Raw genomic sequence first — 27,568 nt, 5'->3', positions numbered from 1 at the left:
TCTATTATAAAATTAAGGGAAACCTTAGAGTTCTTCGGTAGCTTTAATATGATCTGTCTCACAAGAAATATGATACTACAGCTTTACAGAAGATGAACACTTTTTAAATATTTATAAATTTACATTAATATCATCCATATATACCATGACGCGTTTCAGTAATTATTCTACAATACAATGGGAGTGCATGCTCAAACAAAACACCTCAGCAGTATTTTAAAGCAGTAAACCACCTAGCCAATTTCTGTATGTTCTGTAGTTTTTCTAATCCACTCTCCCTGTGGTTGAGCAAAATCGAATTGCCTCTCACATTTGCAGACAGCTCTGTGAAGGTGATAATAGAGCTGCTCCCTGCTGTCATGAGGCAGGAAATAGGAAAATGGCATATGGGGCTAGAAAGAAATAAAAAGAGAACTAAACAAGAACAAAAGAGATTTCAACAAAGGACAACTATAACCCAATATGCTTTGCAAGTTAATCTCTTTTCGTAATCATTTAACATATGTAATCATTTATGTCCACACTTCTCAAAAACTCAAATTCTTGATACCAGGTCATCTGTAAAGTTTTATTGCCCAAAACATTTGGAATAGAAATTATATTAAAAGCTGTCATATGCAATGCCTATAAATCAATGCCTTCTTAGTTAGTACCCACGTTAAGGAGCTGAACCTATTGCGATCTGTTAGTAATTGATCTTAGATTTTGTGGCTAAAATGTAATATCTGAAACAATGTATACTTGGATTATTAGTTGTAAACAGGTTGAGTGGCACCTGAATAGCAAAATAGTAAGGGAGGATTATGATTGGTTATGTGTACTGACAATATCAAGGATTTCCAGTCTGTTTAACGACTACTGATGCGAGATGCAGAATAAACTAAAAGTGATCTTTTCATTTACAATGACACTTTTTTTTTTCTAATTTTATGTTTCAAGGCAAAATGGGCCTCCAAAAAAATCAAGAACTTACACATATTTACAGTGCTTCTATACTTTATCTTACCGAAGTACTTTAAGGAAAAAAAACGGTGAGCCTACTATACCTTTCCTTTTACACTCTGAATGGGATCCACCACCACAGCAACAGCTCTTTCTGATAAGGCTTCAAAGCTCTGCTGAGTATTGATATCTACACCAGACAACCAACAGCCAAAGCCAGGGTGACTGTGATACCAACCAACTACCATCTCAGGTCTGAAACAAAGAGGACATTGAGATTCTTAAAAATAAACACACATAACACAGGAAGAAATAGTAATGTATCAGGGCATAAATTAGGACGAGCTGTGAAAAAAACACCATTAGAAATATTTAAATTGCTCACCATGGTATGGTGAAAACATGGACATGAATAAATGCGACAGAAGAGGGCTATCATTAAGGGATGCACATTAGCAGTGGTAGATCACGCTTTCAGTTTTTCACCCTGTTACCACACCTTCCCTGAACCAGTTTTTGCCCTTTCAGCACTTGAGTAAATATCTACTCTTTAACTCCTTGGTGTCGAGGGTTGAATTTTCACGGCAGAAAAGTCCATTTCAGACATGGGCAACGGGAACCAACGGTGGGAAAGGATTAAATATCAATTAAACCAGCAGTAGAACTAGGAACTCAGTCAAAAAGCAATTTGCACTGTTCTGTTCAGCTGCTGAGCCTTTTGCTAACATTAATTTTGAAGTTTTTCCTACACTAAAAGAATTTGAGCAAGCAGACGACAACTGTTGAGAGGTAGGAGTGAAAGAAAAATTTGTTTAAATACTAGGATCTTTTACAAAACTATTTTCCCTTTCTTTTCATCAAAATTGCTCACAAATGAGCTACAAATTTGTTAATTTTTTATCTTAATTAAAATAAATGTATATATATTTTTAAGAATCAATCTTTTAATCAGGTACTGTCTAGTAACTGTCTATACTAAACTGAGCAGCATTCTAATCTTCCTGTACAATACAGAAAGCCATAGGTTTAACATGAGTAACAACCTCCTGACAACTGAAACACTCAAGGTGGACTGAATTACATGTTATGCTACTCACCTGATTTCTAAGACAATGATTGCTTTTTAAACAGTATTAATAGCCCCAGATCACTAGCTTTGCAGAAAGCCAGCTGTTCCTTCTAAGCACTGTGCAGAGCACTCGTTCTTGCCAGCCCTCTTTACGGTGACATACCTTCCCGTCTGTTTCAGCATATCCAACATTTTTGCTTGAAATACAGGATCAACTGCCTCCACACTGACACCCTGATATAGAAGACAAACAAAAATCATAGTAGCTGTACATAATACAATATTATCTTTTAACTTGTTACTTTCCACAAACAAAAATTTAAACACTACTCATAAGCCTCTGTTTAAAAGGGCAACTCGACTACTTTAGATCTACTTGGTTGAATACTCTAACATGTAAAATACAATTTTTATAAATGTATTTCAATGTGATTTTTAAAATGCTGAAAGAAGACTTTGAATTGCTATTTAAGTCATCTTTACTATAAGTAAACATGATTAAATGGGCATAAGAATTCATTGTTTCCTTGTCTTTCTGTTGTGCCAACTCTGGCCTGTTGTTTCTCACAAGTGCACTTCTACAGGTTTTATTTAAGATAAATATCACATGCCGGCTTTTTGCAGATTCTACTTAAACTATGCACATGCAGAGAATAAACTCAGGACAAAAGAACTGGAAAAATTCACTGATGTATAGCTCTGAGTTACAAAGGGATCTGTGCTTCTTTTAAGAACAATATTTCATTCAAGTTACATAATAAAAGCACCATCAATTCCAATTATACCCATTGGTTCATCATCTCTTTAAAATACCTCTTCTTAACATGAATATTCTTACTCAAAATTAAAACACATCATTTTTTTCACATCACAAAAATATTATTTAAGAGACAGGCCACTGTAAGATGTGTCAAAGAGAACAAGCTTGAATTCTGTCTATAGCATCATCACAACTAAGGGTATAATATACTTCTAATAAAACCTTTTACATTTTGTATCTTTTCCCTGGCTCACAGTATATGAGTTCTTACATTTACCAATTTATAAATCTTATAAGTGATGTTATATCAATATATTTATGCATATGTAAAGATGTAACATCTCCACATATTGATACACACACTTATGTACTAGTCTTCGCTAGAAAAAAAAAAATCTGCTTTAGCTAATTTTTTTTTTACTGAAACCCTAAAATCCATGTTCAAATTCTACCTAGTAGGTTACACCTTAAGATTGCATAAATGAAGTAAAGCAGGAAAAGCTTTTAAAAATATTTACCATATGGAAAACAAACAAACAAACAAAATTATCAAGGTCTGGCTGCAAAGAACTCACCGTTCCCGACTGTGGCATTGCAAAAACATCAATCACCCTCACAGTGTAATCATCAACAAATTCCCCGAGCATCAAACCCATAACTTCCATAGGGACACCAGCACGACCATGCTTCAACATCTGGAATTAAGACCAAATGACACCATATGTTTAACTGGAGGTTCAAATTTAACTTGGGATAGTTCTTTCAGGCTTTGTTGATCTACAGATAATTTGCAACTTTTAGCACTTTTGGAAACTGTAGGGAACTATAAAATAGTAAAAATGAAGCCAACAAAAGAGAAGGAAGTTTATTCCTTTGAGTGTTCCAAAGAGAATTAATTTATTTTTAAAATTAGTCTGACCAGCACCTAAGGAGCGTAAGTCTATAAATTCTGGACAGGTGCCAGGTGCTCAATCGCCAGCACTATACACAGAGGCAGCACACACAGAACACTTACTTTCAGCAGTGCAAGGGAAGAGATATAAACCTGTTCCGCTGTATCGACCGCTGGAGCATCTGTTGGTGGCCCCTACGAAAAGAACAAATAATTTTCTCCACTGTTGTTATTCCGCAGTTTCTAAATATTTTCTTTTGTATTGTGTTACAAAACTTTCAGTAAAATGCATATATCATTGTGACTTTGTGTGTTAGATGCAGCTCTTACAAACAAACAACAAAAAAAAGCACAGCCAAATACTGCTTTAAAGCACCTTCCTTCGCTAACCTATTTGGTAATACAAGTCACCGAGCCACTATCCCATCTGCCCCCAGCCCAAAACACCACCAATCTAAAGAGCAATCTTATCAGAATCAGCCAACTAAAAAACTGGCACATATTGTACTGGGTACAAACCTGTTATAAGACACAGAGGCTAAGAGTCACAGAAGTTTCCATTAGACAGCCTTGCCACAATGCTAACCTTCGTCAGCTATAAAATACGGCCAGTTCTCCAATTAACTATGTGTTTCTTACAGTGGTGTGAATGTAAATGCTGCTGGGCTAGCATGATTAACTGGCACCAACACAAACAGCAATTTCCCTTTGCTTCATCAGCTTTCAGCTAAAGAGGACTTGCAGATAAAGGCTATGGGAGCACTTTGCAGATACACCGGTATAGTGAGAGAAAAAACGGACCTCCGATCCCTAGGTGGAAAAGCTGTGAACAAAATACTTTGCTCTTTGCCTTATGAGTAGTTATTCAAAAATTAACACAACTGTCCCAGGTGTGAATGATTGGTTGAAACAGGTTTGTGTACTGTTGAAAATGAAAAGCACAGGAGGCAGCAGTTTAAATGTCCCTTTCTCAAGGAGCAAGAGACATATTGCTCTATATACTGAACTCCGTATCAGCACACCTCATTACAGCCAATTAACAGTACATTCATTACGTTATTACCAAATAGTGTACAACAAATTTCCACTGAAAAGACAAAAGGTTACTCCTGCACTAAGTGATGTAGACTTAGAAGGCCAACAAAGCAACTATGGAGCAGGGTAAAAAAAAAAGAAAATACTCCACATTAAGTTAATGGAGGGGGGAAATGGTGCCTTTACACAAATATTTTGTAGATTTAGAACCTTGATTCCACAGTTATAAGAAAAATTGGGAAAAAGAAAATTTGTAGTAAATTCTTGATTTTTCATTTAAGTAGGAAAATTCAGTACAACATGCCTCCACATGACATAAAACAGAAGACATAATGATCAACGCAAGCCATCACCTCCTGAGGATAAGACTAGGAACTTAAGTAATCAGCAATTTTGTATAGTAATTGTCCTTTCTCCATACTTTTGCTTTCACACTGAAAACCATAATCTACTCTTCAGAATGCTTTAAAGACAGCAAGAAAATTCAGTTGTACTTTTTTTTTTTTCGCCCCACGTCAATGAATTCCTTCTCTATCAGCTCCAGAGCCAATTTTTATATTTTTAAATTCACATACATGCATGGATCTGTGTCAACCATAACCACTTCATAACACCTTCCAAACTGTATTTCCAACTTTGACCGTCACCTCTTGATATTTGCTCTCCCTTACTTCTTACTACTCATTGCTAATTCTCCTGTGATTTTGGCTTTTCCATGAGCAATCTTCCAGCAGGTTTAACTTTTCACCTCCTATAATATTCTCAAAGGTTCGTTTTTAAGCAATTCCACCTCCTCATCAAGTATTTCCCTGATTAGCCATAGTCCAACAGTGAGATGCTCCAGTGGAACAGTATTCCTCTAACAGTTAGGATGAAAACCCTTTATGAGCAGTTCTTCAGAACATTTCACAGGATCACACGCACAGGTCACCTGAATCACTTACTCCAAATTTACTACAACTTAATTGTATGTCTAATTAAGTTTCAAAAGCCCAATCCTTTTCCGATACTATGATTTTCTCTGTAAGTATGTAAGCTTACTTTCTTGACTGTATTTCTTCTGCTTTAAGTCTATTCTAAATTATCTTATTTTTATTTAGAAGTCTCAATACTTTAGAAGGCACAAATATTCATATTTCCATGTAGTCACTGAGTTTTTCTGTGTGGGTTTTAATAAAAAAAAAAAAAAAATAGTATTCGTTTGGTAACGACCCCTTTCTTCATCCAATTTTCTACTAGTTCTAGACCAGAGAGGGTCTGAAGTGAAGGCAAAAGTACAAACACATGAACCTACTGCTTTGGGAAGAACCATAACATCCTCGCTGTGATCACCATACATATTCTACATCTGTCCCAGGTTCTAGCACTGTGCTGTAAGCAAGCATCCCATTACACCATTCAGTACTTTTTTTCAAAAAATAAAGAATAGCATAAGAAGTTCTGTGATTTCTAGAAGGCAAATGTTGACATTTGATTGAGACCAGCTTCTCAAAAATCAGGAGCTTGAACTGAAGTTTACTCCATGGACTATGGGTCTTAAATAGGCTCTTCCATACAGAATCCCACGTGTCTGCCTGCAGCCGAGTCTTTGTCCCCTGTGTAGACACCTGTGTTTACAACTTGTGAGAGTTTAAATATTTTGATAACTTCTCCCATTTTAAAAATCTTTTTAGCATCAGTGTGGTGTTACCCTACTGTACTCATTCCTAAACTTTCCTTCTTTGACTATTTCTGTACTTCCTGGAGCTTTCAAATGCTTCTTTACCTTGATGATGGTCCAGAAGAGGGGATATTTAATATTATACTTTATCAGTCCATTAGGCATTCTATGAGATACAGTAATTTCTGTTTTCAAAACTTATGTTAAAGTTCTCCTCCCAGCTGCCAGCACCCAGAGCCAACAAATTGTGTTCAGCATAGGAAACATTGCTAACTCATAAAGAAATCCTTCATTGATGTAAATTGACTTGCTTAGAATATTTTTTCTTGGGTTTTGTTGTTGTTTTAAGCCATAGTATTCACTGTGAATGACTTGCACACTAAATGCCAGTTGAAATATACATTAAAAATCACTACACTAAGCGTTAGGAAATATTAACTGCAAAATTCACTGTTTCAGTTTAAGCACATGCCTGAGATACAATTTACCCGAACCCTTAAAAATTAGCTAACAGCAGTATACAATACAAATATAATGTACATTTATTAATTCTCAGCCGTCTTATAAAACACAGCACATACAAAGTATAACATTTCCTTGGTCACAGGCGCATCTTCTGTGAAGACTTAGCTATTGCCTTTCAGTTTGCTCTGTTCTCCTTACAGATGATAATTAATAGCCAGATTATGACAAAAGGAAATAACTCATTGCACTGTTCCAATTATGTGAATTAACTTTCATGTTAATATTCTTTTGTTTTGAATATAGATGAGAAAGAACTATTCAAAACAGTTCTGAAATTATTCTGATGCACCAATTCAGGAATTTTGAGGAGGAAAGGATCCATAGGTGAAAACCTGACTAGAATCTTCGTAACAGGTTTAGTTGCAGATTTTCCCGCCAAAGATAAATCTGCACATTAAATACGATAGGCACATACTTGTTGTTCTACAGAAAATTATAAACACAAAGTTGAAATTCTTAACCTAAAACTTTTAAAGATCTAACAGAGACAACCAACAGACTAAGTCTTGGGCCTTTCAAGCAGTTTACTTGGCTTTAAGTGATGCCGTCTGAAAAAATAGACATTTGGAAACTGAAACCAATTTATTTCCATCTCTGACTACTTCCTTCACTGTAGACGACTGACAACACAACATAGCATTGCAGTGACGGTCACAGCTTTGGGGTGCTGGTCACACAGTATGTGGGGGTAGCCACGGGTTACCTGTTTGGAGATTTCTTTGGTCTGTTTCTGCAAGTCTTCTACAGAATTTCATGCATTTCTTTCATGGAGCAATGAGGAAGAAAGACTTTATTAGCTAATCTCTATATGGAAGCAAAGTATTTCATGCTGACTCTCCACGGCATGTGCTATTATCACTGTTCATAAACTTCACTGCCTGCCGACTTTAACAAAGGAGCACCAGCCTCATGAAGCAGAGTACCAAATTAAATCGTGTCAGAAACCCAAAGAAGAAAGCATTTGTATCTGCAATGCAAAACATCTGCTGGTATTTTTGGTTACATTATGGCATCCAAAGGTCAGACAGTTCTCCCACTGCACAGTTTTCTAGGACTGTCCGTCTCACCGCAGAACAGCAAACATTATCTCCATTCTGCCTGCCCAGAGCTTTATCAGATAAGTTCTCGTGGAACTGGAGAAAAATGACATTTGGAATACTGAAAATTGTTTTTCCAAAGCATTCCTGCATAAGCTGGATACAGTAATTACTAAAATTCAAAAACTGTTCTAAAAAAACTTGTTATTGTGCTACTTACTGAAAATGGATGTTTCTTCTGAATCAACTATACACGCTGTCAGTCAGTGAAATGACAGCCAGCTATCTCATAAAACCCAACCAAATTCTGGTTTTGTTTTTACTTAGAATCCCAATTTCAATAATAATGGATAAAATTAATCTACCACTATAGAAGGCATTTCATTTTTGTTTAATTCTTTTTTCAACAAGACCTGTAGTGGAAAAAAAGTATTATGTTCAAGTTACGAATGGAAGATTACATTGTAATATTAAATTATGCATGACACTATTTTTGTTTCAAACAGTTACAGAGATGATACAATCCAAAAAGTAGCCCTTCACTTGGGCAGCTCTTGTCGACTAAGTGTTAAAGGCATTTGCCATTCTAACAGGATAAAAACTAACACCTTGAAGTGTTATCTACTCAGGCCTTTTAGCAAATTTGTTAACACTTTTAGGTCTATTACTCCACCTTTCTCTTAGTGTGAACTGGTATCAATTATTTAGCCGATTTTATTATGTTATTAAAATACCTGCTGATTAAATGTGAACTAATGTGTCATTTTAGAACACAGCTCTTTATTTATACTATTTTACATTTATTCAAGCAGATATAGAAAGTGGACCTGATTAATTACACGAGCAACTGAGAAATATTCCACCAACAGAGACACTTGCTGTTGTTTAAATGGATCTTTAACATTGCTCTGGTGTCACACTAATAGCACAAAAGATGATTTTGAAATACACCATAGCTGTTTCAAAGAACATTCAGTTTTGCAGGGCCAACTGTAATAAAGGCAGTGAACTAAAGCGCTGTAGAAGAAGCCTCAGCTTTATTCCACCAACCAATATATTTCTGTGTAAAATATGAGACCTGCTATAATAGTTACTACTTTTCTTTTTTGCAACTGGAACAATTTAGATGTGAACATGGGACACATAAGTGGACACTGACCGCTACAGTGTTTATTTCTTTCCCAGTAAGGTAAGAAAGAACCTTTTCATAGTTTAATTTTCTGAGTATTAAACAACTAGTGTGAAAAACAAGCTGCATGTAAACTATTTCTACTGCCTCTGCTTCAATGACTAGCTGAGGCAACCTGTTATAGGAGGTGTTAATTGGCAATAGGAGTACAAGTCAGAAGCATGTTCCCCATCGTCCTAACCCAGCAAGGCTAGGTCATTAAAGTGGAAATGAATTCTTTCATGCTGACTTAACCCTTTCAGTACGTGTTTTCATCTGTTATGTCTAAAGACAATTGAGAAATATTAACTGAAAAACCCCACCCAACAGAAAAAAAAAATACATTGGTTTTGAATTTAAACAAGTATTTACCCCCACTCTTTTTTTCCACTTCCCTTCTTTACCTCCCCCAAAACAAGTGTTTAATTTAATCGTGGCATTTATTATGCAGTTGCGGGGAGAGAAGGGCAACTGGGGTATAAATACAATGACAACCATTGTAAAATAATTCATCCTATTACAGGATGTGTGGAAAGTTGAGGCATTTAAAGTGAGCTTAAAACTACCATTTTGTGGAAGTTAATCCAACGGTGGGCATATGGCTTGGTCCGAGGGAAAAAACATTACACAATACTACCTGCAGGGAGGGCACAAACTCGAGCAAGCATGCAGAGGAGGCAGAGCTATTAGTGATAACAAAAAGACCTTAGAAGTTCACCAGAATACCACTGCTCTTCTCTACTTAACCTCTGTCAGTAAATAGTATAACCTGATGATATATTGACGTAAAAGAATAAAAGTTGCCTTCAATCAGCACAGTGCCTTTTTTCTTTTTTTACACATTGCTAAGCCTAAAAATGTGAACAAAAAATGTGATTGTGGAACAATTTTTCCTGTACTAAGACGATACATTTACAGAAAATACCAACTCATATTCCATGAGTGGACGTGGTAAAGGGACTAAGCTGTATTCTCAGACCTCAACGACTCTAGCAAGATTGCCATGAAAACCAGAGGCCACGTACTGTATTGCATTTTCTGCAGTACAGGAAGTCAACACCATCAGTCGTGACAGAGAAAATGATCCAGTTCATAAAAAAATTGAAAAAAATCAGAGTTCATAGGAAGAGAAAAATACATTACTTTGCACTGTGAATCACACACTAATTAGTAGCAATTTGAAATTTTATTGCAGTTTTCAAAGTAGTACACACACAATTTTACAGTTAGTTCCACATCGACAGGATTATATTTTGAAGAGAGCATTATGTCTAAACAGTTTGTATGTTTAGGCCCATTTTTATACCAATTATAATCAAGCACACAGAACACAAAATACCATAAGTCTCAACAAACAGCCTAGATTTCTGAAAGGATCACATTGTCTTGTTACACCATATGTCAGATGAAATAAAAATTGTAGTAATATGTTTAGTCTCATAGACAGTCTCATAGACTCCAAAATGGTGTAGGGATACTGGAGAAGTATTATGGGACTAATTGCTACTTTAAATTAAAAATATCTGCAAAAAAACCCACCTCACTATGTTTTACGAAATCCTGTCTCCTAAGAAAAAGCTTATCCAGGTTCAAATTTACAACAGAACTTAAATTACATTACTCATTTACAGCAGATCCATAAACAGCACTATAGATGGACTTGAAATGTATAATGTTTCCCAACTTCCTACCTCTTCAAAACCAAAAATTACAGAACACTGTACAGCTTTGAACAGTTGGTTAAATGGGCTGGGATCACCAGTTGTAAACACCTCCTCAGTGCAGAGCCAAAACTTTACTGCTTACCCTTTCCGTTTGTTTTTTTTTCTGGTTGGTTTGTTTGTTTTTAAATAAGCAGAACTTCAAACAAAAATAATCTCTAGTTCACTGGGACACTCCAGAGAACTTGGCCAGAATTTTAGTTAAAGAAAAAAATAAGGAAAGCAAGCAAGCTACCAACGAAATTTGGCTTATGTTTCTATCCTATCCATCTATCTTTCCTGTACGACTGTTTCATAGAAGAGGTATAGTAATCCACCAACATGGGCATGCAGGATCTCCCATAGATCTTTAGAAAGTAATGTGTTCTGTGCATCTAATTGCCTCAGATGATCAAAATTTTAAAGGGTCTTTAAAGGTTCCAATACTACCATTGGAAATATTTTTTAAGACTGAGGCTTAAATCTTACTGAGGAAAAAAAAAAAATTAACAGGATCTTGTACCAAATGATACTAACTGAATTTACTTTGAGGTCAAATAAGCTTAATTTTACTACAATGTACTTTACAGAAAGTCATTCTACTTAGTCTAATTTTTATTAGAAATAAATATTACCCAATATTAACATGTATTCGTGATATAAAGTTATTTACACATAGCACCTCGATGCAATTTGCAATAGTCAGACTTTCCGCAATGTTCCGAACAGAACTGTTGCATGAAATAGCTGCTTAACTGTAAACCTTCTTTGTTCTAGTGTTTCTACTCCCTTTAGCCCATACGATCTACAGACATACACAAAAAAAGCAAGGGGAAGTATGCTGCACCTCTGCAGTTAATATTCCTTATTACTAAGCATAAGGACAATCTGGACTAGATGACCTTTAAAGGTCCCTTCCAACCCAAACAATTCTATGATTCTATGACAACGTTATGGTCAGCGAAAAGCCATAAGATGAGGGACAGAAAACAAATCCTCAGTAACATCGTATGTGGTTTTGAAAAGAACTACTATTTTTCACAACCTCAAGCTACTGGGAAAACAGAAAACAAAAAAAAATACAAAGGTCACTTTCACTCCAGAATAAATCAGGACTAACCTGTTACGTGTACCTATCAGCATTACAGAAGGTACTGAGATTTAAAAATGAGATCCTCAAGGCCGATAACGAGCCAGCATTTGTAGATTTTGTCTGCCTCCAGAAGTCTTGCTCTAACGCAGATTTCTAATTACCTTATTCTAGACACGGTTCTGCCAAGAGAGCAGGGCAGCCCTCAGCGGGTGCTGGTTGAGCTCACTCTACAGGACACTCCATGCAGCAGAGCAGTTTAAAGGGATTTACTCAATGTGTAAAAGAACACATTGGGTTCTCTACAACTACAGGCTGCCTGTTGTGAAGAGCTGGTCCTCTGGACACAGGCAGGTCAACTGGGAGACTCAGTAGCAACACGTAGGAAGGCTAGTTGTTTGTAACACTTGAAAAAAAACAAACCAAACACAAACAAACAAACCATCAAAACAAACAAACCCCATCACCATTAATACAAGAACACTTATACTTCAAAGTTCCAGGAAAAGAACAAAAACAACAAAACAAAACACAAATGCCACAAAGAGGACTCTTCTACGCCACAGGAAGAAAACTGAAGCCTTTGTTAACAAGTGCTGCACAGTATTATAATATTGCAACTTAATATTCAATAGCACAGGATTTCAGCAAGAAGAAACCATTTCTAAGAGAAATAAATCGATCACTGTAAAGGGTTTGTTTCCTGCTTACAGAAAGGAAACATTACAAGTGAACAGCTGCAATGCAAAAGCACAAAGATGTCTGCTCTTGTTCAGTCTTTTTTTCCTGTTCTCTCTCATTATGGCTATACTCATTCCTTGCCCAAGCTCCTCTGTCTCTTCTGAGGAAAGTCGGCTGGACTACTCTAGCAATTAAATTCAGGAAAGAGAAGCTAATTGCCTAATTATTAGAAATAAGGAAGTTTAAGATCTGAGGTCAAGAAGAGGCAGCTAAAAAATGGTCTCCAGAGTTTATAGGAAAATAGCAGATCAGAAGACACCGATAATGCTCAGGCACAACCCACTAGTGTTGTTATTTTTAGTTTTATGTTTGTGATTAATATGTGAGGTATGACTTTAGTGCAGCCCATCACACTTTAAGGCAGCTTTTATACCACAAAGTACACACTGTGTTGTAGCTACAATCATATGACTGTTCCTAAATCAATTCCAGCGTGTTTCTACTTCTCCCATGAGCACTTTTGGATATATATCACATTACAACCATTCAACCTTGTTTCAAATGTAGGGAAACTACAGCCAGCCTTTAGCAATCCCCAACAACTTTCAAATAAACCCACACTATCCATGGAATTCTCACCTTCCCCAGGGTAACCAGACCCAAGCCACACCAGTACCCTAAATTTGATATGAAGCTTTTGGTTGAACGGCCCTGTATTAAAACACTAACCAAGGCAATAAAACACTCACCCCAGTCAACGAAAGAAAACCAGCACAGTTTACTACATCGGAGGTGCTTTTTTTCTCCTTAAAACAAAATAATATATTTTGGATATATAAACTGACACTGAGACTTCCTACAGGTGATAATATAGGCAATCAATGAAGTCTTTTGAACTTTTTATGGCAGTTGATGTTGGATATTTTTAATAGATGAAAAAAAGTTTGTCACTGAGAAAATTTTTCCACGCTTTAACTGAATTGATCGCTTTGGGGCAGGGGCGGGGGGAAGTAGAGCTGCAGTAACCCACCCAAATGGTACACCATCTCTATTTAATGGGCAGGATATTGGAATTCTAGACATACTAGCACTCTTAGTACTTGATCAATTTGCTGGAAAATGTCTTAGAAGCAATAGCACAAAAAGAACGCACAATTTTAAGAGCTATAATTCAGATTTATTCCCCTGGCAGAATACTCTCAAAAGGAGTACCTGAAGCTTCAAACACATGTGAGAAGCAACCAATAGTGTATCACCACAATTCAAATCACATAAAACACATACACCCACGAGACACAGGAAGGAAAAAGTCACACAGGTGCAACAGCTACCTAAATACCCAGACATGCTACAACTTTCCAAAGGAAAACACACTTCATTAAAGACAGCACATTTGCATCATTCAAACTAAAAACCAAGCTGTTTCAATAATCAATTAACAAAACAATTTTCAATAAGATACTAAGTTTCTGGGCTTTTTTTTTTTTTTCAGGGGGAAGGGATTGGTGTGTTTGTTTACGTGTTGTGGTTTTGTTTTTTGCTTGTTAGGGAACCTTAGCATGCAGATTAGCCAGCTAGAATGTGTAATTTACTTCAAGAGACAAATCAGCTTAATAAAGTAACTCAAGGAAACTTGCATTTGGATTGTTAATGTCGAATTATCTACACCGAGCATGACCCACCTTTGCCTGACAGATCATCAACTCTTATTCTCAAGCCCTGCAGAATCCTGAGTCAGTGGTGTTCTTTTCTAATAACCATCCTAGCTAGATCAGCAGACGAAACAGAACTTTAGATCAGCAGCAGGTCTCCCAAGTTCCCACAGTGCCATAGATTTACTAAATGGGATCAGCATGTTTTAAAAAACCATGATAATATGAGGGGAAAAAGGTTCCACAGCCTCAAGCAGTGCAATGCTTGAAACCTTATAATCAAAGTGACAGTTTTCAAGTGCCATTTACAATGCCCTAATCTGGAAAAATCCCAGCTAACCCATCTGATCAACTATTTCACAGATGGAAGCACTTGATGGCTAATTGGCAAGTCCATTATTCCAATAAAATAGCTAGCTGCATTTCTATTTTCTATATTCCAAGTCAAGGTGTAAACACTTCTTATAAGACACAGGTCACTTTTCTGTCTCTCCCTCCCTTTCCGTTTGGGTTTTTTCCCTTCCCCTCTGCCATCAAATATGTTAATTCAGAAATACAGAATCAGTTTTATTCTCCATTTCTTGTACTACAATAGTTGTCTGCACCAACAGAGCAATGTAAATTAATATTTTTTTTTTAATTCATTGAGCAATGAAAATTTCAACAGTATTTTTGAAAAGTGTCATTATTTCACTGCTTCCTATCACATCTGGATTCAGAAAAATAGACAGGGTACATTATCACGGGCAAAACTTGTATAGCTTGGATTATTAACTGAAGTGTTGGGAGAGGGAGAACTTGCCTAAAAACGCAGCTAATCTGCTCACACTCCTAAAACAGTATCCAGTAGGATTGTCTAGTAGAGGCATATGTGGAACTGATTTCACTAGCAAACAATGGTTCAGCATACAAAATGAAGAGGAGTGTTGCTCCAAATTCCTGCCCGCTACATAAGTAGAATGCTTTTACATACCCCACAAAGCCTGTTAGTCTGTCTGCAGCAAACGTGCAATGCAAAGTGAAGTATTAAATGACTAGCAAAATTCTGTGGCAGGCAGCATTCCAGGGGGTGAACAGGAAGAGACAGAGAATGAACCAGGAAAGCAAAGATAACTAAAAAAACCTCAACATGACAAATGGCAGCAGGAAGAAGAGAGAAGACCATACAAGAGAAGGAAAACAAGGGCATTGCCAAAATTTGAATTCCCATGAACTATAGAAGGGAAGTTTGTTTGGGATATCACAACACTTAAAAATTTAACTGTTCCCTCACAACTTGTTTAAAAACTCCAACAACTCATTCTTCTTATGCTTGTATCATGTGAGCAGAAATTCAAATGCCTACAATACCAGGCTTGTAAGATATGAACAATTTCTGCATGAAGAGATGTTGCAAAGAAGGTCTTATTTATGGTATCAAGTTCAAAAATAAACACAGGTACCTTCTGATACAAAGAACACAAAATTAATGATCAAATTCACTGTCAGAAAGTACTGTAGATGGCTTATGTGATGCCAAAAGCTATCAGATTCTCTTCCCTCCTCTCTTATCCACTTGCTGCCACATGAAGACAGTCCATCTAAGACTAAGAAAGCAGAAATGGCTCAAAATTTCTAAGCCACCAGACACTGGAGGGAAAGTTTATTGTTGAAATATCACTTTAAGATCACTTCCTTAAAGATTGCTTTATTAGTCATTTGAAGAGGCTTAGGGTTGGTGGAATTCAGCAGTGACCACATCTGCACAACTCAACACTGAAGGCAAATCAGCCACTTGGTAACAGGCTGATGGAGCAAATAGTAAAAGAACCATGAATTTACTGAAAGCAGTTTTCAAGTGGAATACAAGACACTAAAAGACTTCAGTCATAAAAACATGAGTCCAAATAGCACTTGGGACAAAGTATTTGAATTTGGAAATAAAGAAAAACAATCAAAAACCCCAAACAAAGTAACAATCACAGGAGGTGGTTTTACAGAGGGGGAAAGGGTCAAGTAACTACTGTTGAAGAAGCCAAGGCAAGCCGATGAGAAAGAATTCCTTGGCAGAGATCAAACAGGAACTGTGTTGACCAAGCATTTGCTGTTACTTGAACATTAGTCACAAAGTAAATCAAACAGACTGTCAGCAAACCTTACGCCATGCAGCCATCTTGCTAAAAACACCCTTAGCTAAAAGAAAAAAAAAATTCTCTGAATTGCGTTAAAAAATTACTTTGAAAATGCTTCTTTCTACAAGACTATACATAGATGACTCTTAAGTTAGCGTGAATGACTCCCTCAGATGTTTTTACTATATTCAACCTTAAAAGCAAAATCTCCACAGACAGAGCAACTGTCACACAACAATAGGAAAACCAAAAAGCTTTGTACTGTTGTTCAAAACACTCTAGTGCAAGCAAATAGTAATCTCTTTGTTCACTTTCTAGCAGGACAAAAAATGTCCAAGAAATACCTGACTTCTCTCTTCCATCTCAAAGCCATCTGATTCACTCTGGATTATCTCTCAACCTCAATTACCAACCAATCAATATTCAAAACAGAAGTGATCTTTGAAGGTCAATTGAAACATTGTATTTTAAGGACAAAACTATTATTTTTTGAAGAGACTTCCTGATGATTCAATAAACCAAAAGACTACAAAAGTAGTCAAGATATCTAGTGCAAGCAGAAACTTGCATAAAGAGCAATTTAGTTTTCTGCTTTTTTTTTTTTTTAATCCAACACATACTCATCAATTCATTTAATAGACAATTCCATATTTACACAAACACAGAGCAGCTTTGCAGGCCAAAGCTGCCAGAGGAGTTCAGCGAGCTGCTTCTGAATGTTATGTTCTATTGTCTGCCACAATTTTCTAGCAAGCTTTAAGTTAAAGCTGAGAAATCACAAAAGCAGCAGAGAGAGTTAACTGTAAATTTGAAAAACAGCTTTGATATGCATCAAGTTCAGAGAGGACCAAGAAGCGAAAGCTTGAGTGATCAGACTGCGCAGATGTTAAAAAAAAAAAAAAAATGAAGAGTCATGAAGCAGGTTGGCAGCTCGGAGGAACAAGAGAAATAACTGTTTAAGAAAGTGAAACTAAAAATAATCGAGGGCTGCTTCAAGATTCACTAAGAGAGCGTGAATAGAATTTTAGCTATAAAAAGGAAAAAAAATTATGCACCAAAAGTTACAGCTTATTTGGCAAAACAGAGGCTGTAAATCAGCTTAGAATATTTCACCAAATGCTTCCGGATTAAACCACTCCTTTCCTAGTTATACCTGACGCAAACACACTACACACAACCAAAAGAAGCTGTGGGTTTAACAAAATCAATAACCCTAGAAGCAAACTTACACACATATCATGAAGCCTAAGACAAATAGAACCGATTCCCTTAGAATGAGAGTCTGGATTCTCGATTTAGAACAAGCCCCAGAGGCAGACAAGGAAGGCAGAAGGCAGCCAGCTGCTGTGGCCAGCCAGGACTGTGAAGGAAACTACATTGGAGCCCTTTCCTTAAGGAAACAATTTGTCCTACAAGCCTCAAAGAAGTTCCTAATCATTTTTTTTTCCTGTATCCACAGAGGTCAGCACAATGAAATAAGATCAGCCTGGTCTTATTTTTGAAGACTGCTGGCCACACCAGCTGACCAAGGGAAAACAGCATGAGGACTTGCTCTGGTGGTAGGAGAAGCCCCACAAGGTGTTCAAGTTTCCCACTGGAGCAGGACACCTGCCAGGGAGGCCTTTTTGCTGTGCATAGAGTTACAGAAGTAAGGACAAAAGCAAACAAGATAAAACACAATAAAATACACATAGAGGTGGCTACAGCAACGTGCAAGTGATAAATTCAACTCGAGTTACTTCCTAGAATGTACATAAACCTCAGTATCTTATGATGCCCATCACAATGTGATCTAAGGAGTGAAATACATCATTTATGAGGGAGCAAGTGGGTATGCTCAGCTGTTTTTAACAATCTTCATATTCTGAAGACACATATTATTGGAAATTAATTTTTAAATTTTATTCTGGGTTTCCAAAACTTTTTGATCAAAACTTTAAAATGTTCAGGCACCAAAGGAAAGGTTTATAAACATTCTGTAAATTCAGTGCCAACCCAAGAGTTCATACTGACAAAAAAAACCACAGTCAGGTGGTAACAATGATTTGCACACACTTATCTACCATCTGTAGAGTCAGCGATTATGACTATAAACTGGTTTTTATATTGTTTATAAATATAACAAAAAGGAATATTCCAGAATTTATTAATATTAAAGAGAAGATATTGTCAAGCTATATACTAACCTGTCCCAGCCCAGGCATACCTCCTCCAAGTCGCAGAAGTCTATCCATATCTCTAGAAAAACAGAAACAAAGGAAAAACGTTCTCAAGCTCTGAAGTGTTTACTAAATTGCTATCTATATAATTCACCTTCAGTCACTCAGTATGTCAAAAATATTGGTGGTAATTACAACACAACATCAGACTTCCTGTTAATTAACACCACATATTAATTCAAGAAGCTGTCTTCCATGCTAATTAACAGACCTTGTTCTAGTGCTTTGGTTTTGGGTTATCCCCATATCTGAACACAGGCATTCTCGTCAAACTTTTCGAAACTTTCCAATCATTCAATTAATTGGGGGATTTTTGTTGCTCAAGAACCACACATATATCCAGGAAGTGCCTAAAACTTATTACATATACAATCAAGTTTACTCCAATTTGTTCAGAAAGCATCAATAAAAACATGAAAGTACAGATTTTAGCATCCTCATTAGTCAGTTCTGTGCTAATTAACTTACAGCTTGTCAGTTATCGTCAAAACTACATATGAAAGACACTGAGCAGATTATGGATCTCTGAATTAGCATCAAAAGCTTTTTTTTTTTAGTGAACTCATTATACTAAAAGAAATACTGTAAAGTAAACATTTAATGTGTATATAGGTAGAACACTAGTGACAGTGCAGTCATATGTTTCTAGTGTTGTATGTGGCATTGCCTTAGTGCAAGATTATTCCAATCAATGCAACTAACTTGTTACTTTAAAACAAACCAAACTTTTCCACCTTGCAACTTTCAAAGGAGCCATCTCCAGGAATAAGAACACTTAAGGTGCCCAACTAAAAGAACTAAACTGATGTTTATTTCAACAGTAGAAAGTGAATAAACTGCAGAGAAACGCAATCAACTGTTTCACTGTGGATATCTAAGTAAGGGTTCTGTCCCAGCTGCTACAGCTTGGGACATCTTGCTTACTTGGCTTTTTTAACTTCTTAGCTTTATACAACAAAACTCAGTGATAAAATAAACAAAAACTACTAAATATTACTTTTTAAACATCTGTTTTCAGCAAATCAAGCCATTTCCAAAGCTTAGAGAAATCAGTACTTTTTACTAGCTTACTATATTTGAGAAGTAGAACGTAGAAAGTAAAGCATCGGAAACTACGATCACAATTGTTTTAATACAAAACAACAAAGCCTGTTCAGGTGATAAAAGAGCAATTGAAAACAGCAAGTAATGGTATTTCCAAAATACACTCATCCTCTAAATGGATGGTACATTACATATATGAGAATTATATACAGAACTTCAACACTGCATTAACAATACTAATTCAAGAACCTTCTCTTAAAATTAATTACGCAAAAGACCTTTGAACGAATCGTGACAAATAAATTTGCTTTGTATATTAAAAATAAAAAGGTCTGTATATTGAAGGTGAATGCCACCTCATTATTCTTTCTGAAACTTGCTAATATTTTTAATGCCTAGATATTAATAGCTTTTATTTCAGTTTAAGTTGAAAACAAGTATTTTAAGCTTCTTGTTAACACACAAAGAGGCAGCATCTGAACCTACCAGTAGACAAGATTATCTAACTCCTACTTTAATCATGTATGCAATTTCAGCCATTTCAAACAACATCTAAGACAGGTGGATCAACACCACCTGCTGTATTTGCCAATTTCACTTTCCCAGTTCAATGCAGTAGTGAGTGATCAGCTCCATTTGATTCACTCCCTTTATTTTGTAGAACTGCTGCCTTAACTAACAAATACTTTCTTAAAGCCACTTTGGCACTATATGAATTAAGGTGTTCAAAGGGTCAATGATCATGCTTCTCTTTTCAGTCATGGAAACCAAGCTTCTTTACTACAGGCAAAACCTGCATACAAAGTGTATATGTTTTTCTATCCTGAACTACAATAAACTCCAAATCTAGTTGTAGGATTTCCACTGAAAGGTTAAGTTGCTGTTTAAAGCTATTATGTAAGCACGTGGTAAGTGGCTTCAATAAAACAGTCATGAGTATAAATTAATGCCAACTACATTTCACTTTACCCCTCCTGTGGTAGATACTCCTCCATTGAAACCCACAATGATTCATCTTTTCTGACACTAACAAGGGCTGAAGAGTAGCTGAGAATCAGACTTGAGCTACTAAAATTACTATTTTAATCAATCATGATTGTATGTTTATTTTAAGAAACTCTTAGTATCTATAACTGGTAACCATAAAACTGCTTTTTCCTACAATCACAGCAACTTCCATAAGCTGATGAGGTGTATTATGTACATTTAATATTGAATAACACAACTTATATCTATATATTTCACTTTAGCAAGTGAAATGTAATAGCTAATTTCTAGTTAATTCGTATTTTATTTACATTATTTATTCCAGTTTCTAACCCAATAGAAAAGTACATCACTTATAGAAGCAGATTTTGCTGCATTGAATTTGGATTAGACTAATTAGTTTTACAACCTGATTGTTTATCAGCATAACTTTGCAGGTTTTGGAACAACAAAATCTCATTGTCTTACAGAACTGAAGGGATGTAACGTTTCCCACTTAACTATCACAGAGCAGTTGCTGAAATGAAGATGTTCAGATTCTCAATACAGTGAGTGGTATAGAGAGAAAATCTCCACAAACCAGTTTTAGATGCACTGCAAATTGTTTCACTAGCTCTGTGGCTTGACTTTGGTTACAGTTTTGGCAACTGATACTTTACTTTCTTATTTGTAACTGAAGTCATTTTAGTAAGTTATAGTATATTTAGACACACATATTTGTTTACTCTGTATAAACATCTGAAGAATTTAGGTTAGCAATTCAAATTGAAACCAATTTTAATTTCTATTAATCTACTGTGCTCAAATACTATTTCAGCCATAAATCCCATTTATGAAATAATGCTTTTGTAAACCTTAAACCAGCTTGAGCAAAATTTTTAGACCTTAATAAAGATAACTTTAGCATTTACAAATAAAGTAAATATGCATTTCTAACCTGGTACTCAGCAAGAGGTGATTGCAGAACAAACTCAGGAGCAGATCCCACTTTATGACTATAATGATGATGCCAGTAGGTTTCTTTCCTACCGAAGGAAACAGAAATGAGAAGAGCAGTAAAATTTAGAAACAGTAATACACTTAAAAAATATATATATAATCCCTAAAAGCAGTATATGCTGTGTCTCACCCAAGTATCTGTAACATTGAAAGAAGTTTCCAAGTTTCTCAAAATTACTTGGAAAAGTATTTTAATAACCCATTTAAGCAATTTACAGCTAATCAATAATTTAAAATGCTGTTAGAAACTGAAATGGTCCTTTATTAGCATTTTAGAAGAATTTTTGCAGTAGCTGGGATGACCGAAGCACAAAGGTAAAGAGGAGTCTACAGGTACAGAGAGTTTTCTCATTTATTTCTGGAGGAGCAGTCAGCGTGACTGGGGTGGACACGAGGCCTCTAGGTTTGCTTGAATTCAGGTTGAGAAAGGCTATTCCACATTCAGTTTAGGAGTTAAAAGTCATGTCCTCCTCTTCCCCCCAGAGAACACTGCCCACTAGCTGCATCTACTCAGTCATTTGTCATGCAGTGTTTTAAAACAGATCTGTGGCCATTATTTGACAGACATTTTTTTAAATGTCAATGTTAACATAAGGAGCAGTGGGGAAGCTGCTGCTGACCAGCTTGACATGGCTTTCTCAGTACTGCCAGGACAGCCATTTCTGCAGTTGTGCAGCAAACTGATAGACTAACAAAAATGGCGGGTTTAACACTCTTTACTTCTCTGAGAGGATTCACACTGAACCCCAGAAACAGTTGTCTCGGCATAACAGAAAAAGAGGTCGTGAAGAGCTGATTGCTTCTAAAGTTAACACAGACTACAGAAGAAATTCATGCCAAATCATTTTTCCAGCTAAAACTGACCAAAGAATGTCTTGTTGTGTTTGTTTGTAATTTTTTTTTTTGGCTGGTTAGGCTTTTTTTTTTTTTAGTAACTGAGGTCACTTAGAGACCGCTCTGAACCTCATCTTCTCAAAGAAGTACAAAAGCAGAGGAAGATGTGTTAATCCTCCTGGAAAGCTAAAGGAGAAAGAACAAGTCAAGAGTTTCTCAGTGTTGGCAGGCTGGGGTGGAACTCCACTAAAAAAATTGAAAGAAATGTTGCTACGTTTCTGCCAGCTTTACACAAGGAAATGATCCAGGAGAGGTCAGATGAGATGGGACCACAACAGCCCGCAGTTATACAGTACAAGCTGCAACAGAACTGCAAGAAGTTCAGAGGGAGCTTCAGACTTTTAACCCAATTCACTTCTAGCCAGCTGCCCCCCGCAGGGGTCCTGCATTCCATTCCCCACATCCCACACAGGCTTGAGCTTGGTTGGTTCCCTGGAGGAGGTACACAACATAGTAACCTATAGTTGAGATGTCTTTTCTCCTCTCTGATGCAAAGTACAAAAGGCAAGTTTTGATTGCACACCTGTTTCCACCCTGCCCCCATACACACACATATATATGCTTATATATAAAAAAACCACAGAGAATTAAACAAACAGTTCACAGTAAATCTCGCCTCCACTTCTTTCAAAGTCAGTAAAAGTTATTTTGATAATATTTCCTCCTGCCTGCAAGCGTTAGCAGTCTCTGTTTAAAGTGAAGCTTTAAGAAAGTGAGTACACGTATCAAATAATACCATATCAGAAAATGGCAGAAGGCCAGTTTTAATCACAATAAACTTGCATTTTGGTGCACTGCAGGATTTGGATGAAATGCACTCATCATTGTGATCAATGTGGTCATTGATGGCTTAAAAAAAAAAAAAAAAAAGTTAAGTAGCTTCTCTGCTTGTGCATGTCCATGATCAAAACACCTCAAGTAAAAAACCTTGGTCATCAGATGGTATGTTTAAAAAATAAACTTCCATTACTGCAATTTTCTTTTAACTGTCATGACCTCAAAAGGGAAAAGTCTGGTTATTAATAATGACATGGAAGTATACACAGAGCATCTCAAAACTGATCTGAAAACAGACATGTTTTAAAACCCCATGTCTAGAATTTGCTTATAATACCACTGTTACATAATTTTAAGAATTGATAAGAGTTGTCCATCTGGAGAGCTCTGGTTCACCATTCAGTTATTGGTCACTACTTTCAAGTCACTTAAATATTGACTTAAATGCTGTCTTTTAATAATGAAAACATTTTTCCTTCAGTAACATAAGGATGGATTTATATAAATGCATTACGCACAAATGTATATATACAAACAGGTATGAACTAAGAGTTACTGTGCTTACAGGTAGCGTGTTTCAGCACATATTTAGAAATTGACTTGAAACATATTCTTAACTTACTGTATCTCTTTGCATGAGACACATGAATTTCACACTACAGTGCACTACTTTTATCTCACATTAACGCTCCACAATGTGATCCCTCAACACAAGAGCATTCTCCTGGGCTGACAACTTCTGAGTTGGTAAGAACAAAAAAATCTCAACATGAGCTTCAACATACATGGGAGAAAAAACACTGGCTATTAGACTGCCCTGGTAGTGGAGAGAGTGTCAGGCTAGACTCAGGTGACATTAATTTACACCACACTTTGTACACTGACTGACTTCATGCAAATCAATTCATCTTTCGTAACTCAGTTTCTCCACTTGAGACTACTCATTAAGCTTTGCACAAGCACTTCCAGATCCCCTGTTAAGTTCCGCATAGCAGATAGATTAACAATTTTATTAACAGCAACTTAAAAAAAAAAAAGTGGTTTAAGGTTTTTGCTGTAACTGTAACAATTTCAGCTTCACTAGAGATAATAAATGGCTACAAAGGTAAATGAGTTGAGGAACTGCATCTTGCAGAGAAACATTATTTCACAGAGAAAAGAACAAAAACTCACTGCAGGTAAAGTCACCAAACAATGAATGAAATAAACTTGACCAGAACAGAGAATTCACGTGTAACAATATGTGTGTGTGGGAAGTCTAACTTCCTATAGATTTTGTACAAAAGGAGAGGGGGAAAAAAAAAAAATATACCATCAATTCTCAGTAATCTGTTCATTAAAGGTAAAGATTAACCATGCCACAAACTAATGCAGTCTCAGTAGTGCAAGTCCAGAGCTACATTACTATTTTGATCCCATAATGTGCCCAGGTCTGTAAACCTGATGTTTCTGGACTGTATAGACCTGAATCTCAACACACCTGAGCTGGACTAGAAGGCAGGCAGGTGAGCTTCTCAGACTCTCCTTTGTGATTTCCAGAAGCACAGAAAACCTAATTCTACTACATTCATTGCTGAGCTGGAGTTACTGAAGTAATCCAGACCCAAGCAGACTCCTCTAAAGCTACTTAGTACACCCACACTGAACTTAAAAGCAAGTGAAGATTCATTAACAAATCACACCACCACAGAAATCCACAAAATTAATTTTGACTTTATTCTATAAAGTAACGAGCTTCTCTGGAATTTGCAGAAGGCAGGGGTGGGGGGTAGACACACAGCCATTGCAAAACAGTCCCCTACCACCAACTCAAGTAAGTAGTCAACACACAAATTTTCTATATTCAAGGTATCCTACTTACCTGTCCTTTCCCATCATTCTAGATGTTTGGAGACAGTTGTAGTTATTGTTAGTATACACCCCATAATACCCATCAAGACTGAATAGTTTCTAAGTAAGTTTAGAAACCAATTTCTATTTAGGTATTATTTAATGTTAATTTTGAAGTATGCTCTAACTTCTCTGTTTTTTAGCCAAAGATATCAAATTAATATCCTTGATACAGCATGTTTCAACAGTGAATGGAACACAGCTTTTCCATTAAGCTACAGGCAAACCTAGCTGCTCAAAGTCACACTATGTGATGTCAGAAGCAATTCACAGAAGCAAGACAATTTCTGGATTTCTTCACAAACACAGATCTTTTTCTTGTTCTCATAACATAAGCTCACCAACAGTGCTCTTCTCATCAGAATCTTCCAAGTGTATTCCCTATATCTGAGGCATAGAGTATATACCTTGCACTCACAGAGGCTGAAGGCTTTTAAGATTTACACAAACCTGTCAGATGTTTCAGCTTGCCTAGTACCTTTCCAGTGACATACAGCTTTCAAATACGTTTGCATAAAAATTTCTGAAGAAAGTCAATCTCAATCCTTGTTGTTTTTCTGGTTTCCTACAGTGCACTGGAAACAAGTACAACTTTAGGAGATTACATCAGCACACACTGAGATTTGTCAACAAGTCCGCAAGCATCTAACTACGTCACATAAGTATCATTTTCAGAACAAAGTTAAGTTCGTTGCATACTAGAAACAGCACTGTTAATGCTGATTATAGTTCCTTTTCTACTTAATTTTTCTTTATCTTTCCTGGCACGGATTATATAGTTCTTTCCTTTCATACATCCCAGCCAGTACTTCACCCTTGCTTCCCCCTCACTCTGTAGGTCCGGCCGGACACCGCTGGGGACCCGCACAACGCTGTGCAACAGATTTTCTATCCGTGCAGTCCCTCTAATAGGAAACCGACTACTGCTGCTGCCGCAGAACAAACTCACTCTGGAGGCACCACCGGCGAGACTCGGCGTTCCGAGATACCAGCCAGCGGCTGCAGCCCCGGTGCCGCCGAACCCAAGAGCGGCGGCTGCTCTCGGCCAGAGAGTAGCCAGGCCCAGCGCGGGTGTGTGGGACGCCGAGTTTCAGCGGCCCGCTCCAGCGGCGGGGCCACCCGCACCGCTCCCCAGGGCCCAACTGCCTCCCGCCGCTCGTTTACAGCCGCCCTGGCACCGCCGTCGCCTCAAAGCGCCCAAACTTTCTTTGCCTGTAACCAGCACAAACGCAGGCACCGCCGACCCCACGGAGCCCAGCGTGCTCTCCGCCCGGGCCAGTGCCCCACGAGCAGAAAACCGCCCCCACGGCCAATGGGGAGAGGAAGGCGCCGCTCCTGTCCCCACCGCCCGCCTCCCTGCCCAGCGCTCGGGCCCGTTCCCGTGAGCCCCGCTCCCGCCGCCACGCAGAGGCCGCCCCGCGCCGCAGCGAGCCCTCTAGGGGCCGCGACAAGCCCCCAGGGATCCCTGCGACGAGGGTGCTGGTCCCGCTGAGCCCTCACCTCCGCGCAGACCCTCCCCGGCCGCGCCGCCTCTGCCCGCGCCACCGTGAATCAGCCGGATTTCATTCAAACCGAGTCCGCCCAGGCCTCCGCAAGGACTTCCCGGTTCAAAGGGCACGCGTCGGGGGCTTCCGGTCTCGTAGCCGAGGAAGTGGGGGGGGGGGGGGGAGGGGAGCTGGGAGCTATGGCAACGCGGCCCACCTGGTAACGGCGCGTGCCGCTGGCGGGCCCCGCGCTTCGCGCTCGCGGCCGGCAGCAGCTGGGGCCGTTGAACCGTCCTCGTGCGCCGGCCGTTAAACCGTCCTTCTGACCCGGCCGCTGCATCCGCTGCAGCCGTCGGCCTTTCTCTGAGAGGCGGGGCAAGCAAGGAGGCCGTGGCTGTCCCGGCGCTCCCGAGACAGCCAACCGTAGGAACGGCGCGGCTGCAGGGAGGGTTGTGGCCGACCGAAGCCTGAAGCTGCAGAGAGTCTGCCCGCCGTAGTGAGAAGGGGCCTGAGAAAGCCCTGAGGCAGCGGGATGTTGTGGTGGCACCCGCGTTGTCCATTGTGCTTGCTGGATTGTACACTAACATCCATAGCTGTCACAGTTACTTGGAGCTTTGGAGAGCAGAGACCTCCAAAGGGGCATGGTCTCTAAGTGAAAGTGGCACATGCTGAACCGAAGTGTTTAAACTGCTTTCCTGTGAAGTGCTGTGGGTTAACTTTGCCTGTAGCGCAGAATCAAATAGCAGCCAAATAGCACCTGTGCACAAGCAACAATAGCACGGCAGATCCAACGCACGTGTCATCAAATCAATAAAGGCCAATCCCTAACATTCTGTGATTCTGTGAATGATTATTGTAATAGGAACGGTACCATGTGTACTCCACCCAAAAACAGTATTACAGAAAATAAGAGGATTTAGAGTAATAAGGATGGTCGTATGTACAAAACCAG

At 38.0% G+C, this 27,568-nt stretch overlaps 1 protein-coding gene across 2 annotated transcripts in view; it reads right to left on the bottom strand.

The window, feature by feature from the left end:
• PSMD14 (proteasome 26S subunit, non-ATPase 14) overlaps nt 1-27,191 on the bottom strand; it is a 47,549-nt gene extending 20,358 nt beyond the window's left edge. The window contains exons 1-7 of one of the 2 annotated variants that reach the window (XM_065841510.2): nt 26,834-27,191; nt 21,510-21,597; nt 18,509-18,560; nt 3,787-3,858; nt 3,347-3,466; nt 2,175-2,245; nt 1,047-1,197 (exon numbers count right to left, since the gene is read on the bottom strand). In XM_065841510.2, the coding sequence (XP_065697582.2) occupies nt 1,047-1,197; nt 2,175-2,245; nt 3,347-3,466; nt 3,787-3,858; nt 18,509-18,560; nt 21,510-21,597; nt 26,834-27,176 (897 nt within the window). In that variant the 5' untranslated portion in view covers nt 27,177-27,191. Of the gene's footprint in view, nt 1-1,046; nt 1,198-2,174; nt 2,246-3,346; nt 3,467-3,786; nt 3,859-18,508; nt 18,561-21,509; nt 21,598-26,632; nt 26,757-26,833 lie in introns of those variants that run through there. The other variant, XM_065841509.2, reaches the window with a different exon arrangement.
• Nucleotides 27,192-27,568: the final 377 nt, after the last annotated feature.

Source organism: Patagioenas fasciata, chromosome 7, assembly GCF_037038585.1.
Source record: "Patagioenas fasciata isolate bPatFas1 chromosome 7, bPatFas1.hap1, whole genome shotgun sequence".
In the NCBI taxonomy this organism is placed as follows: domain Eukaryota; kingdom Metazoa; phylum Chordata; class Aves; order Columbiformes; family Columbidae; genus Patagioenas; species Patagioenas fasciata.
The sequence above is the reverse complement of the archived record's forward strand: the minus strand, read 5'-3'. Positions and strand labels throughout refer to the sequence as shown.